General features: G+C 55.3%; 1 protein-coding gene across 1 annotated transcript in view; it reads right to left on the reverse strand.

Annotated features, from left to right (window-relative positions):
* Positions 1-15,834, reverse strand: part of LOC137543805 (carbonic anhydrase 9-like) — a gene marked incomplete at its 3' end in the record, with an annotated part of 140,502 nt that overhangs the window by 55,637 nt on the left and 69,031 nt on the right. Inside the window, exon 2 of the mRNA XM_068264885.1 lies at positions 768-797. Coding sequence (XP_068120986.1) covers positions 768-797 — 30 coding nt within the window. The remainder of the gene's footprint in view (positions 1-767; positions 798-15,834) is intronic.

Below are 15,834 nucleotides of genomic sequence, written 5' to 3' on the forward strand. Positions count from 1 at the left end.
TGGAATATGGAATTCAGTTCTGGGCACCACATTACAAAAAAGATATTGCAGTTTTAGAGCAGGTGCAGAGACGAGCAACAAAATTGATACGTGGGATGGAAGGTCTCACTTATCAAGAAAGGTTAGATAAACTGGGTTTATTTAGTCTAGAGAAAAGACACCTTAGAGGGGATCTAATTAACATGTATAAATACATCAGAGGGCAATATAATAGCTTGGCGGATGAGCTTTTTGTCCCTAGGCCTTCTCTAAGGACTAGAGGACATGATCTGCGCATGGAGGAAAAATGTTTTAGCCATTTATTTAGGAAAGGGTTCTTTACAGTAAGAGTGATTAAGATGTGGAATGCATTGCCACAGGAAGTCGTTATGGCAAACTCTATACCTGCATGTAAAGGGGGCTTAGATGTTTCCTTGCATTGAAAGACATCCATGGCTACAATTACTAGGTAATGCCTAATGATGTTGATCCAGGGATTTTATCTGATTGCCATCTGGAGTCGGGAAGGAATTTTTCCCTTTTGGGGCTAATTGGACCATGCCTTGTAAGGGTTTTTCGCCTTCCTCTGGATCAGCAGGGATATATGAGGGAGCAGGCTGGTGTTGTACTTTGTTCTCTGGTTGAACTCGATGGACGTATGTCTCTTTTCAACCAAAATAACTATGTAACTATGATTTATTCCCATTGTGAGTCTAAAGTCTGGGAGAAGTGACCGTTCTGGAATTACAGGATTTATATTTGAATGGAGGTAAAATATATCAGCTTACCAGTGTAGTTCCAGTGACCATGCGGAGGTCCTGTAATGAGAGAAGAGGCAGAGAAGATTACCCACATGACAAGACCAAAGTATCAATCATGGTTAATCTCACATGTCAGCCATCACTTCTTCAAAAACTTTCCCACTATCCTCCCCATGATCTCACAACCCAGCCTCCTTGCCTTCCTCCCATCATCTCACAACCGGCCTCCTCACCTTCCTCCCATCATCTCATACCCCGTCCTCCTTGCCTTCCTCCCATCATCTCATACCCCGTCCTCCTTGCCTTCCTCCCATCATCTCATACCCCAGCCTCCTCGCCTTCCTCCCATCATCTCATACCCCGGCCTCCTTGCCTTCCTCCCATCATCTCACAACCGACCTCCTCACCTTCCTCCCATCATCTCATACCCCGGCCTCCTTGCCTTCCTCCCATCATCTCACAACCAACCTCCTCACCTTCCTCCCATCATCTCATACCCCGGCCTCCTCACCTTCCTCCCATCATCTCATACCCCGGCCTCCTCGCCTTCCTCCCATCATCTCATACCCCGGCCTTCTCGCCTTCCTCCCATCATCTCATACCCCGGTCTCCTTGCCTTCCTCCCATCATCTCACAATCGACCTCCTCGCCTTCCTCCCATCATCTCATACCCCGGCCTCCTCGCCTTCCTCCCATCATCTCACAACCGGCCTCCTTGCCTTCCTCCCATCATCTCACAATCGACCTCCTCGCCTTCCTCCCATCATCTCATACCCCGGCCTCCTCGCCTTCCTCCCATCATCTCACAACCAGGCTCCTTGCCTTCCTCCCATCATCTCACAACCGACCTCGTCGCCTTCCTCCCATCATCTCATACCCCGGCCTCCTTGCCATCCTCCCATCATCTCATACCCCGTCCTCCTTGCCTTCCTCCCATCATCTCATACCCCAGCCTCCTCGCCTTCCTCCCATCATCTCATACCCCAGCCTCCTTGCCTTCCTCCCATCATCTCATACCCCGTCCTCCTTGCCTTCCTCCCATCATCTCATACCCCAGCCTCCTCGCCTTCCTCCCATCATCTCATACCCCAGCCTCCTTGCCTTCCTCCCATCATCTCACAACCGACCTCCTCACCTTCCTCCCATCATCTCATACCCCGGCCTCCTTGCCTTCCTCCCATCATCTCACAACCAACCTCCTCACCTTCCTCCCATCATTTCATACCCCGGCCTCCTTGCCTTCCTCCCATCATCTCATACCCCGTCCTCCTTGCCTTCCTCCCATCATCTCATACCCCAGCCTCCTCGCCTTCCTCCCATCATCTCATACCCCAGCCTCCTTGCCTTCCTCCCATCATCTCATACCCCGTCCTCCTTGCCTTCCTCCCATCATCTCATACCCCAGCCTCCTCGCCTTCCTCCCATCATCTCATACCCCAGCCTCCTTGCCTTCCTCCCATCATCTCATACCCCGTCCTCCTTGCCTTCCTCCCATCATCTCATACCCCAGCCTCCTCGCCTTCCTCCCATCATATCATACCCCGGTCTCCTTGCCTTCCTCCCATCATCTCATACCCCGGTCTCCTTGCCTTCCTCCCGTCATCGCATACCCCAGCCTCCTTGCCTTCCTCCCATCATCTCACAACCGACCTCCTCACCTTCCTCCCATCATCTCATACCCCGGCCTCCTTGCCTTCCTCCCATCATCGCACAACCAACCTCCTCACCTTCCTCCCATCATCTCATACCCCGGCCTCCTCACCTTCCTCCCATCATCTCATACCCCGGCCTCCTCGCCTTCCTCCCATCATCTCATACCCCGGCCTTCTCGCCTTCCTCCCATCATCTCATACCCCGGTCTCCTTGCCTTCCTCCCATCATCTCACAATCGACCTCCTCGCCTTCCTCCCATCATCTCATACCCCGGCCTCCTTGCCTTCCTCCCATCATCTCACAACCGGCCTCCTCGCCTTCCTCCCATCATCTCACAATCGACCTCCTCGCCTTCCTCCCATCATCTCATACCCCGGCCTCCTCGCCTTCCTCCCATCATCTCACAACCGGCCTCCTTGCCTTCCTCCCATCATCTCACAACCGACCTCGTCGCCTTCCTCCCATCATCTCATACCCCGGCCTCCTTGCCTTCCTCCCATCATCTCATACCCCGTCCTCCTTGCCTTCCTCCCATCATCTCATACCCCAGCCTCCTCGCCTTCCTCCCATCATCTCATACCCCAGCCTCCTTGCCTTCCTCCCATCATCTCATACCCCGTCCTCCTTGCCTTCCTCCCATCATCTCATACCCCAGCCTCCTCGCCTTCCTCCCATCATCTCATACCCCAGCCTCCTTGCCTTCCTCCCATCATCTCACAACCGACCTCCTCACCTTCCTCCCATCATCTCATACCCCGTCCTCCTTGCCTTCCTCCCATCATCTCATACCCCAGCCTCCTCGCCTTCCTCCCATCATCTCATACCCCAGCCTCCTTGCCTTCCTCCCATCATCTCACAACCGACCTCCTCACCTTCCTCCCATAATCTCATACCCCGGCCTCCTTGCCTTCCTCCCATCATCTCACAACCAACCTCCTCACCTTCCTCCCATCATCTCATACCCCGGCCTCCTTGCCTTCCTCCCATCATCTCATACTCCGTCCTCCTTGCCTTCCTCCCATCATCTCATACCCCAGCCTCCTCGCCTTCCTCCCATCATCTCATACCCCAGCCTCCTTGCCTTCCTCCCATCATCTCATACCCCGTCCTCCTTGCCTTCCTCCCATCATCTCATACCCCAGCCTCCTCGCCTTCCTCCCATCATCTCATACCCCAGCCTCCTTGCCTTCCTTCCATCATCTCATACCCCGTCCTCCTTGCCTTCCTCCCATCATCTCATACCCCAGCCTCCTCGCCTTCCTCCCATCATCTCATACCCCAGCCTCCTTGCCTTCCTCCCATCATCTCACAACCGACCTCCTCACCTTCCTCCCATCATCTCATACCCCGGCCTCCTTGCCTTCCTCCCATAATCTCACAACTCACCTCCTCACCTTCCTCCCATCATCTCATACCCCGTCCTCCTTGCCTTCCTCCCATCATCTCATACCCCGACCTCCTCGCCTTCCTCCCATCATCTCATACCCCGACCTCCTCGCCTTCCTCCCATCATCTCATACCCCGACCTCCTCGCCTTCCTCCCACCATCTCATACCCCGGCCTCCTCGCCTTCCTCCCATCATCTCACAACTGACCTCCTTGCCTTCCTCCCATCATCTCATACCCCGGCCTCCTTGACTTCCTCCCATCATCTCATACCCCAGCCTCCTCGCCTTTGTCCCATCATCTCATACCCCAGCCTCCTTGCCTTCCTCCCATCATCTCACAACCGACCTCCTCACCTTCCTCCCATCATCTCATACCCCGGCCTCCTCGCCTTCCTCCCATCATCTCACAACCGACCTCCTCACCTTCCTCCCATCATCTCATACCCCGTCCTCCCGGCCTTCCTCCCATCATCTCATACCCCTACCTCCTCGCCTTCCTCCCATCATCTCATACCCCGACCTCCTCGCCTTCCTCCCATCATCTCATACCCCGACCTCCTCGTCTTCCTCCCATTATCTCATACCCCGGCCTCTTCGCCTTCCTCCCATCATCTCATACCCCCGTCCTCCTCGCCATCCTCCCATCATCTCATACCCCCGGCCTCCTCGCCATCCTCCCATCATCTCATACCCCGACCTTCTCGCCTTCCTCCCATCATCTCATACCCCGGCCTCCTTGCCTTCCTCCCATCATCTCATACCCCGGCCTCCTCGCTTTCCTCCCATCATCTCATACCCCGGCCTCCTCGCCTTCATCCCATCATCTCATACCCCGGCCTCCTCGCCTTCTTCCCATCATCTCATACCCCAGCCTCCTTGCCTTCCTCCCATCATCTCACAACCGACCTCCTCGCCTTCTTCCCATCATCTCATACCCTGGCCTCCTCACCTTCCTCCCATCATCTCATACCCCGGCCTCCTTGACTTCCTCCCATCATCTCATACCCCAGCCTCCTCGCCTTCCTCCCATCATCTCATACCCCAGCCTCCTCGCCTTCCTCCCATCATCTCATACCCCGGCCTCCTCACCTTCCTCCCATCATCTCATACCCCGTCCTCCTTGCCTTCCTCCCATCATCTCACAACCGACCTCCTCACCTTCCTCCCATCATCTCATACCCCGGCCTCCTCGCCTTCCTCCCATCATCTCACAACCGACCTCCTCACCTTCCTCCCATCATCTCATACCCCGTCCTCCCGGCCTTCCTCCCATCATCTCATACCCCTACCTCCTCGCCTTCCTCCCATCATCTCATACCCCGACCTCCTCGCCTTCCTCCCATCATCTCATACCCCGACCTCCTCGTCTTCCTCCCATTATCTCATACCCCGGCCTCTTCGCCTTCCTCCCATCATCTCATACCCCGGCCTCCTCGCCATCCTCCCATCATCTCATACCCCGACCTTCTCGCCTTCCTCCCATCATCTCATACCCCGGCCTCCTTGCCTTCTTCCCATCATCTCATACCCCGGCCTCCTCGCTTTCCTCCCATCATCTCATACCCCGGCCTCCTCGCCTTCATCCCATCATCTCATACCCTGGCTTCCTCGCCTTCTTCCCATCATCTCATACCCCAGCCTCCTTGCCTTCCTCCCATCATCTCACAACCGACCTCCTCGCCTTCTTCCCATCATCTCATACCCTGGCCTCCTCACCTTCCTCCCATCATCTCATACCTCGGCCTCCTCGCCTTCCTCCCATCATCTCATACCCCGGCCTCCTCACCTTCCTCCCATCATCTCATACCCCGGCCTCCTCACCTTCCTCCCATTATCTCATACCCCGGCCTCCTCGCCTTCCTCCCATCATCTCATACCCCGGCCTTCTCGCCTTCCTCCCATCATCTCATACCCCGGTCTCCTTGCCTTCCTCCCATCATCTCACAATCGACCTCCTCGCCTTCCTCCCATCATCTCATACCCCGGCCTCCTCGCCTTCCTCCCATCATCTCACAACCGGCCTCCTTGCCTTCCTCCCATCATCTCACAACCGACCTCCTCGCCTTCCTCCTATCGTCTCATACCCCGGCCTCCTTGCCTTCCTCCCATCATCTCATACCCCGGCCTCCTCGCCTTCCTCCCATCATCTCATACCCCGGCCTCCTCGCCTTCCTCCCATCATCTCATACCCCGGCCTCCTCACCTTCCTCCCATCATCTCATACCCCGACCTTCTCGCCTTCCTCCCATCATCTCATACCCCGGCCTCCTTGCCTTACTCCCATCATCTCATACCCCGGCCTCCTCGCTTTCCTCCCATCATCTCATACCCCGGCCTCCTCGCCTTCCTCCCATCATCTCATACCCCGGCCTCCTCGCCTTCTTCCCATCATCTCATACCCCAGCCTCCTTGCCTTCCTCCCATCATCTCACAACCGACCTCCTCGCCTTCTTCCCATTATCTCATACCCTGGCCTCTTCGCCTTCCTCTCATCATCTCATACCCCCGTCCTCCTCGCCATCCTCCCATCATCTCATACCCCCGGCCTCCTCGCCATCCTCCCATCATCTCATACCCCGACCTTCTCGCCTACCTCCCATCATCTCATACCCCGGCCTTCTTGCCTTCCTCCCATCATCTCATACCCCGGCCTCCTCGCTTTCCTCCCATCATCTCATACCCCGGCCTCCTCGCCTTCCTCCCATCATCTCATACCCCGGCCTCCTCGCCTTCTTCCCATCTTCTCATACCCCAGCCTCCTTGCCTTCCTCCCATCATCTCACAACCGACCTTTCGCCTTCTTCCCATCATCTCATACCCTGGCCTCTTCACCTTCCTCCCATCATCTCATACCTCGGCCTCCTCGCCTTCCTCCCATCATCTCATACCCCGGCCTCCTCACCTTCCTCCCATCATCTCATACCCCCGGCCTCCTCGCCTTCCTCCCATCATCTCATACCCCGGCCTCCTTGCCTTCCTCCCATCATCTCATACCCCGGCCTCCTCGCTTTCCTCCCATCATCTCATACCCCGGCCTCCTCGCCTTCATCCCATCATCTCATACCCCGGCCTCCTCGCCTTCTTCCCATCATCTCATACCCCAGCCTCCTTGCCTTCCTCCCATCATCTCACAACCGACCTCCTCGCCTTCTTCCCATCATCTCATACCCTGGCCTCCTCACCTTCCTCCCATCATCTCATACCTCGGCCTCCTCGCCTTCCTCCCATCATCTCATACCCCGGCCTCCTCACCTTCCTCCCATCATCTCATACCCCGGCCTCCTCACCTTCCTCCCATTATCTCATACCCCGGCCTCCTCGCCTTCCTCCCATCATCTCATACCCCGGCCTTCTCGCCTTCCTCCCATCATCTCATACCCCGGTCTCCTTGCCTTCCTCCCATCATCTCACAATCGACCTCCTCGCCTTCCTCCCATCATCTCATACCCCGGCCTCCTCGCCTTCCTCCCATCATCTCACAACCGGCCTCCTTGCCTTCCTCCCATCATCTCACAACCGACCTCCTCGCCTTCCTCCTATCGTCTCATACCCCGGCCTCCTTGCCTTCCTCCCATCATCTCATACCCCGGCCTCCTCGCCTTCCTCCCATCATCTCATACCCCGGCCTCCTCGCCTTCCTCCCATCATCTCATACCCCGGCCTCCTCACCTTCCTCCCATCATCTCATACCCCGACCTTCTCGCCTTCCTCCCATCATCTCATACCCCGGCCTCCTTGCCTTACTCCCATCATCTCATACCCCGGCCTCCTCGCTTTCCTCCCATCATCTCATACCCCGGCCTCTTCGCCTTCCTCCCATCATCTCATACCCCGGCCTCCTCGCCTTCTTCCCATCATCTCATACCCCAGCCTCCTTGCCTTCCTCCCATCATCTCACAACCGACCTCCTCGCCTTCTTCCCATTATCTCATACCCTGGCCTCTTCGCCTTCCTCCCATCATCTCATACCCCCGTCCTCCTCGCCATCCTCCCATCATCTCATACCCCCGGCCTCCTCGCCATCCTCCCATCATCTCATACCCCGACCTTCTCGCCTTCCTCCCATCATCTCATACCCCGGCCTCCTTGCCTTACTCCCATCATCTCATACCCCGGCCTCCTCGCTTTCCTCCCATCATCTCATACCCCGGCCTCCTCGCCTTCCTCCCATCATCTCATACCCCGGCCTCCTCGCCTTCTTCCCATCTTCTCATACCCCAGCCTCCTTGCCTTCCTCCCATCATCTCACAACCGACCTTTCGCCTTCTTCCCATCATCTCATACCCTGGCCTCTTCACCTTCCTCCCATCATCTCATACCTCGGCCTCCTCGCCTTCCTCCCATCATCTCATACCCCGGCCTCCTCGCCTTCCTCCCATCATCTCATACCCCGGCCTTCTCGCCTTCCTCCCATCATCTCATACCCCGGTCTCCTTGCCTTCCTCCCATCATCTCACAATCGACCTCCTCGCCTTCCTCCCATCATCTCATACCCCGGCCTCCTCGCCTTCCTCCCATCATCTCATACCCCGGCCTCCTCACCTTCCTCCCATCATCTCATACCCCGGCCTTCTCGCCTTCCTCCCATCATCTCATACCCCGGTCTCCTTGCCTTCCTCCCATCATCTCACAATCGACCTCCTCGCCTTCCTCCCATCATCTCATACCCCGGCCTCCTCGCCTTCCTCCCATCATCTCACAACCAGCCTCCTTGCCTTCCTCCCATCATCTCACAACCGACCTCCTCGCCTTCCTCCTATCGTCTCATACCCCGGTCTCCTTGCCTTCCTCCCATCATCTCATACCCCGTCCTCCTCGCCTTCCTCCCATCATCTCATACCCCTGCCTCCTCGCCTTCCTCCCATCATCTCATACCCCGGCCTCCTCACCTTCCTCCCATCATCTCATACCCCGACCTTCTCGCCTTCCTCCCATCATCTCATACCCCGGCCTCCTTGCCTTACTCCCATCATCTCATACCCCGGCCTCCTCGCCTTCCTCCCATCATCTCATACCCCGACCTCCTCGTCTTCCTCCCATTATCTCATACCCCGGCCTCTTCGCCTTCCTCCCATCATCTCATACCCCCGTCCTCCTCGCCATCCTCCCATCATCTCATACCCCCGGCCTCCTCGCCATCCTCCCATCATCTCATACCCCGACCTTCTCGCCTTCCTCCCATCATCTCATACCCCGGCCTCCTTGCCTTCCTCCCATCATCTCATACCCCGGCCTCCTCGCTTTCCTCCCATCATCTCATACCCCGGCCTCCTCGCCTTCATCCCATCATCTCATACCCCGGCCTCCTCGCCTTCTTCCCATCATCTCATACCCCAGCCTCCTTGCCTTCCTCCCATCATCTCACAACCGACCTCCTCGCCTTCTTCCCATCATCTCATACCCTGGCCTCCTCACCTTCCTCCCATCATCTCATACCTCGGCCTCCTCGCCTTCCTCCCATCATCTCATACCCCGGCCTCCTCACCTTCCTCCCATCATCTCATACCCCGGCCTCCTCACCTTCCTCCCATTATCTCATACCCCGGCCTCCTCGCCTTCCTCCCATCATCTCATACCCCGGCCTTCTCGCCTTCCTCCCATCATCTCATACCCCGGTCTCCTTGCCTTCCTCCCATCATCTCACAATCGACCTCCTCGCCTTCCTCCCATCATCTCATACCCCGGCCTCCTCGCCTTCCTCCCATCATCTCACAACCGGCCTCCTTGCCTTCCTCCCATCATCTCACAACCGACCTCCTCGCCTTCCTCCTATCGTCTCATACCCCGGCCTCCTTGCCTTCCTCCCATCATCTCATACCCCGGCCTCCTCGCCTTCCTCCCATCATCTCATACCCCGGCCTCCTCGCCTTCCTCCCATCATCTCATACCCCGGCCTCCTCACCTTCCTCCCATCATCTCATACCCCGACCTTCTCGCCTTCCTCCCATCATCTCATACCCCGGCCTCCTTGCCTTACTCCCATCATCTCATACCCCGGCCTCCTCGCTTTCCTCCCATCATCTCATACCCCGGCCTCCTCGCCTTCCTCCCATCATCTCATACCCCGGCCTCCTCGCCTTCTTCCCATCATCTCATACCCCAGCCTCCTTGCCTTCCTCCTATCATCTCACAACCGACCTCCTCGCCTTCTTCCCATTATCTCATACCCTGGCCTCTTCGCCTTCCTCCCATCATCTCATACCCCCGTCCTCCTCGCCATCCTCCCATCATCTCATACCCCCGGCCTCCTCGCCATCCTCCCATCATCTCATACCCCGACCTTCTCGCCTTCCTCCCATCATCTCATACCCCGGCCTCCTTGCCTTCCTCCCATCATCTCATACCCCGGCCTCCTCGCTTTCCTCCCATCATCTCATACCCCGGCCTCCTCGCCTTCCTCCCATCATCTCATACCCCGGCCTCCTCGCCTTCTTCCCATCTTCTCATACCCCAGCCTCCTTGCTTTCCTCCCATCATCTCACAACCGACCTTTCGCCTTCTTCCCATCATCTCATACCCTGGCCTCTTCACCTTCCTCCCATCATCTCATACCTCGGCCTCCTCGCCTTCCTCCCATCATCTCATACCCCGGCCTCCTCACCTTCCTCCCATCATCTCATACCCCGGCCTCCTCACCTTCCTCCCATCATCTCATACCCCGGCCTCCTCGCCTTCCTCCCATCATCTCATACCCCGGCCTTCTCGCCTTCCTCCCATCATCTCATACCCCGGTCTCCTTGCCTTCCTCCCATCATCTCACAATCGACCTCCTCGCCTTCCTCCCATCATCTCATACCCCGGCCTCCTCGCCTTCCTCCCATCATCTCACAACCAGCCTCCTTGCCTTCCTCCCATCATCTCACAACCGACCTCCTCGCCTTCCTCCTATCGTCTCATACCCCGGTCTCCTTGCCTTCCTCCCATCATCTCATACCCCGGCCTCCTCGCCTTCCTCCCATCATCTCATACCCCGGCCTCCTCGCCTTCCTCCCATCATCTCATACCCCGGCCTCCTCACCTTCCTCCCATCATCTCATACCCCGACCTTCTCGCCTTCCTCCCATCATCTCATACCCCGGCCTCCTTGCCTTACTCCCATCTAGTGTTGGGCGAACATCTAGATGTTCGGGTTCGGGCCGAACAGGCCGAACATGGCCGCGATGTTCGGGTGTTCGACCCGAACTCCGAACATAATGGAAGTCAATGGGGACCCGAACTTTTGTGCTTTGTAAAGCCTCCTTACATGCTACATACCCCAAATTTACAGGGTATGTGCACCTTGGGAGTGGGTACAAGAGGAAAAAAAATTTAGCAAAAAGAGCTTATAGTTTTTGAGAAAATCGATTTTAAAGTTTCAAAGGGAAAACTGTCTTTTAAATGTGGGAAATGTCTGTTTTCTTTGCACAGGTAACATGCTTTTTGTCGGCATGCAGTCATAAATGTAATACATATAAGAGGTTCCAGGAAAAGGGACCGGTAACGCTAACCCAGCAGCAGCAGCAGCACACGTGATGGAACAGGAGGAGGCGCAGGAGGAGAAGGCCACGCTTTTTGAGACACAACAACCCAGGTCTTGCATGAGGACAAGAAGCGTGCGGATAGCATGCTTTTTACCACCATGCAGTCATAAATGTAATAAAGATAAGAGGTTCAATAAACAGGGACCGGTAACGCTAACCCAGCAGCAGCAGCAGCACAGAGCACACGTGATGGAACAGGAGGAGGCGCAGGAGGAGAAGGCCACGCTTTTTGAGACGCAACCCAGGCCTTGCATGAGGACAAAAAGCGTGCGGATATAGCAATGCTTTTTGCCGCCATGCAGTCATAAATGTAATACAGATGAGAGGTTCAATAAACAGAGACTGGAAACGCTAACCCAGCAGCAGCACACATAATGGAACAGGAGGAGGCGCAGGAGAAGAAGGCCACGCTTTTTGAGACGCAACCCAGGCCTTGCATGAGGACAAAAAGCGTGCGGATATAGCAATGCTTTTTGCCGCCATGCAGTCATAAATGTAATACAGATGAGAGGTTCCATAAACAGGGACCGGAAACGCTAACCCAGCAGCAGCAGCACACGTGATGGAACAGGAGCAGGCGCAGGAGGAGAAGGCCATGCTTTTTGAGACACAACAACCTAGGCCTTGCATGAGGACAAAAAGCGTGCGGATATAGCAGCAATGCTTTTTGCCGCCATGCAGTCATAAATGTAATACAGATGAGAGGTTCAATAAACAGGGACCGGAAACGCTAAACCATCCCAGATGTTCATTGGTCATGTTACTTGGTTGGGGTCCTGGAGTGTTGCGTAGTCGTTTCCAATCCAGGATTGATTCATTTTAATTTGAGTCAGACGGTCTGCATTTTCTGTGGAGAGGCGGATACGTGAACCTTGCAGGCAACGGCATTCTTCAAGCTTCGGGTTATTTTGCTGACCACGTGCTCATGCAACTCAGGCACTGCAGAGCGCGCAAAGTGGTAGCGGCTGGGAACCACGTAACGTGGGATGGCCACTGACATCATGCCCTTGAAGCTGTTTGTCTCCACCACTCGATATGGCAGCATTTCGCAGGCCAGAAGCTTGGCTATGCTGGCTCTTACTGCCACGGCCCGGGGGTCATTTGCTGGCAATTTCCTCTTGCGCTCAAACATCTCCGAGACAGACAACTGAACCGTAGGGCTGCACAACGAAGGGCTGTTGGTTGTTGTGTTTGATGAACACTGGGAGACCTCAAGAGCACTACTCCGGAAAGTGACAGTGTCAGCGTCATCTGATTTTTTGGAATGTTTTGAACCACGCAATGGCTGGGCTACTGCTGCTGCTGAGGCGGGTCTGGTGGTGAGTCTGGTGAACCCAAGGGAGGCAGTGTTGCTGGTGGTACCCTGTCCTGCCGCGTTTGCCCACAGAGTGGGATGTTTGGATAGCATGTGGCGGCTCATGCTGGTGGTGGAGAGGTTGTTAATACTTTTCCCCCTGCTCAGGCGGGTCTTGCACACCTTGCAAATCGCCATGGTAACATCCTCAGTGCAGTCTTCAAAGAAAGCCCAGACTTTGGAGCACCTGCCTTGCTGGCGATTTCTGTTTGCGCCTCTTTTGCCTCTCACTTGAACTTCCACGCTTGTGGTGCCTGAAATTGCGCGCCGCCTACCTTGTGGCACAAGGCGAACTCGTGCAGCAGTGGGTTCTTCAACAGACTCATCTGTGCTGCTGCTACGACGGCGATGTTCTCGTTCACAAACAAAATCTGGGTCTATGTCCACATTGTCCATACCCTCCTCTTCCATCTCCTCAAACTCGTCATATGTCATTGTGGGGGGCCGCCGCCGTGGAGTACAGCTCCCCAGCACAACCGTCAGGGGAAACACCTCTTCCCTTGCCCCTCCCTCTTTCACCGGATTTCTTCCTCATTTCACTTATCCTTACAGTACACGCTGACTGGCAGCAGTACAGTGGCAGTACAGAAATGCTATACAGTGGTGGGTGAGCGGTGTACCACTATTGCCAGCAGCGACACAGAGCACAATGCTATACAGTGGCGGGTGAGCGGTGTACTACTGTTCCCAGCAGACAAAGAGTGGCAGTAAACACAATGCTATATAGTGTGGCTGAGCCGTGTACACAGAGTGGCAGTAAACACAATGCTATATAGTCTGCTATATAGTCACCCCGAACGGGGTGATGTTCTGCAGCACCCGAACAGTGGCGAACACTGTTCGCCCAACACTACTGGGAACGCAGATTTTAGTACCTAAACACACGATACAACATGTTTTCCGGGGTCGGACTCTGAGGCACATACAGATGGTCCCGATCATCATCCTCATCATACAACTCTTCTCCTGAGTCTGACCCACCCACCACCTCTGCCACCCCAACATCCCCAGACACAGTCACAGACCCCTCATCGTCCTCAACATTAACTTGGGATGCTGGCCTGAGCCCGACCTCCTCCTCCACATCAGGCCCCATCATCTCCTCAATGGCAGCCCTCATTAATCGCTCTGGCACCGGACCGATGGACACAACGTTCTCCTCCGGGGAGGGCCGCTGCTGACCACTGGCTGCTGGGGTGGATGTTATAGCTTGCGTGGGGCGTTGGCTGTTGCTGTTGTTGGGAGTGCTGCTCACAGCGGAGGTCTGAGGAACTCATGGTGAGCTCATATAGTGGTTGACGGTGAGTGGAGTATTACTGATCCCAGCAATATACACACTGACTGGCAGAGTACGCAATGCTATATAGTCTGGCTGAGCCGTGTACACAGAGTGGCAGTGAACAATGCTATATAGTCTGGCTGAGCGGTGTACACAGAGTGGCAGTACACACAATGCTATATAGTCTGGCTGAGCCATGTACACAGAGTGGCAGTAAACAATGGTATATAGTCTGGCTGAGCGGTGTACACAGAGTGTCAGTAAACAATGGTATATAGTCTGGCTGAGCGGTGTACACAGAGTGGCAGTAAACACAATGCTATATATAGCGTGGCTGAGCGAGGTGCACAGTGGCAGTACACACAATGCTATATAGTCAGGCTAAGCCGTGTACACAGAGTGTCAGAAAACACAATGCTATATATAGCGTGGCTGAGCGAGGTGCACAGTGGCAGTACACACAATGCTATATAGTCAGGCTGAGCCGTGTACACAGAGTGTCAGTAAACAATGGTATATAGTCTGGCTGAGCGGTGTACACAGAGTGGCAGTAAACACAATGCTATATATAGCGTGGCTGAGCGAGGTGCACAGTGGCAGTACACACAATGCTATATAGTCAGGCTAAGCCGTGTACACAGAGTGGCAGTAAACACAATGCTATATATAGCGTGGCTGAGCGAGGTGCACAGTGGCAGTACACACAATGCTATATAGTCAGGCTGAGCCGTGTACACAGAGTGTCAGTAAACAATGGTATATAGTCTGGCTGAGCGGTGTACACAGAGTGGCAGTAAACACAATGCTATATATAGCGTGGCTGAGCGAGGTGCACAGTGGCAGTACACACAATGCTATATAGTCAGGCTGAGCCGTGTACACAGAGTGTCAGTAAACAATGGTATATAGTCTGGCTGAGCGGTGTACACAGAGTGTCAGTAAACAATGGTATATAGTCTGGCTGAGCGGTGTACACAGAGTGGCAGTAAACACAATGCTATATATAGCGTGGCTGAGCGAGGTGCACAGTGGCAGTACACACAATGCTATATAGTCAGGCTAAGCCGTGTACACAGAGTGTCAGAAAACACAATGCTATATATAGCGTGGCTGAGCGAGGTGCACAGTGGCAGTACACACAATGCTATATAGTCAGGCTAAGCCGTGTACACAGAGTGTCAGAAAACACAATGCTATATATAGCGTGGCTGAGCGAGGTGCACAGTGGCAGTACACACAATGCTATATAGCCAGGCTAAGCCGTGTACACAGAGTGTCAGAAAACACAATGCTATATATAGCGTGGCTGAGCGAGGTACACAGTGGCAGTAAACAATGCTATATATATAGTGTGGCTGAGCGAGCGGTGTACTACTGTTCCCAGCAGCGACACACAATGACTGGGGGGGACCCTGGCTAGCGTGGCTGGAGAGCGAACTACCCTGCCTGCCTACCCAAAGCTAAACCCACAGAGAAATGGCGGAGATATGACGTGGTTCGGGTATTTATTTACCCGAACCACGTGACCGTTCGGCCAATCAGAGCGCGTTCGGGCCCGAACCACGTGACCCGTTCGGCCAATCACAGCGCTAGCCGAACGTTTGGGGAACGTTCGGCCATGCGCTCTTAGTTCGGCCATGTGGCCGAACGGTTTGGCCGAGCACCGTCAGGTGTTCGGCCGAACTCGAACATCACCCGAACAGGGTGATGTTCTGCAGAACCCGAACAGTGGCGAACACTGTTCGCCCAACACTACTCCCATCATCTCATACCCCGGCCACCTCGCTTTCCTCCCATCATCTCATACCCCGGCCTCCTCGCCTTCCTCCCATCATCTCATACCCCGGCCTCCTCGCCTTCTTCCCATCATCTCATACCCCAGCCTCCTTGCCTTCCTTCC

Source organism: Hyperolius riggenbachi, unplaced genomic scaffold (genome assembly GCF_040937935.1).
Source record: "Hyperolius riggenbachi isolate aHypRig1 unplaced genomic scaffold, aHypRig1.pri scaffold_201, whole genome shotgun sequence".
In the NCBI taxonomy this organism is placed as follows: Eukaryota; Metazoa; Chordata; class Amphibia; order Anura; family Hyperoliidae; genus Hyperolius; species Hyperolius riggenbachi.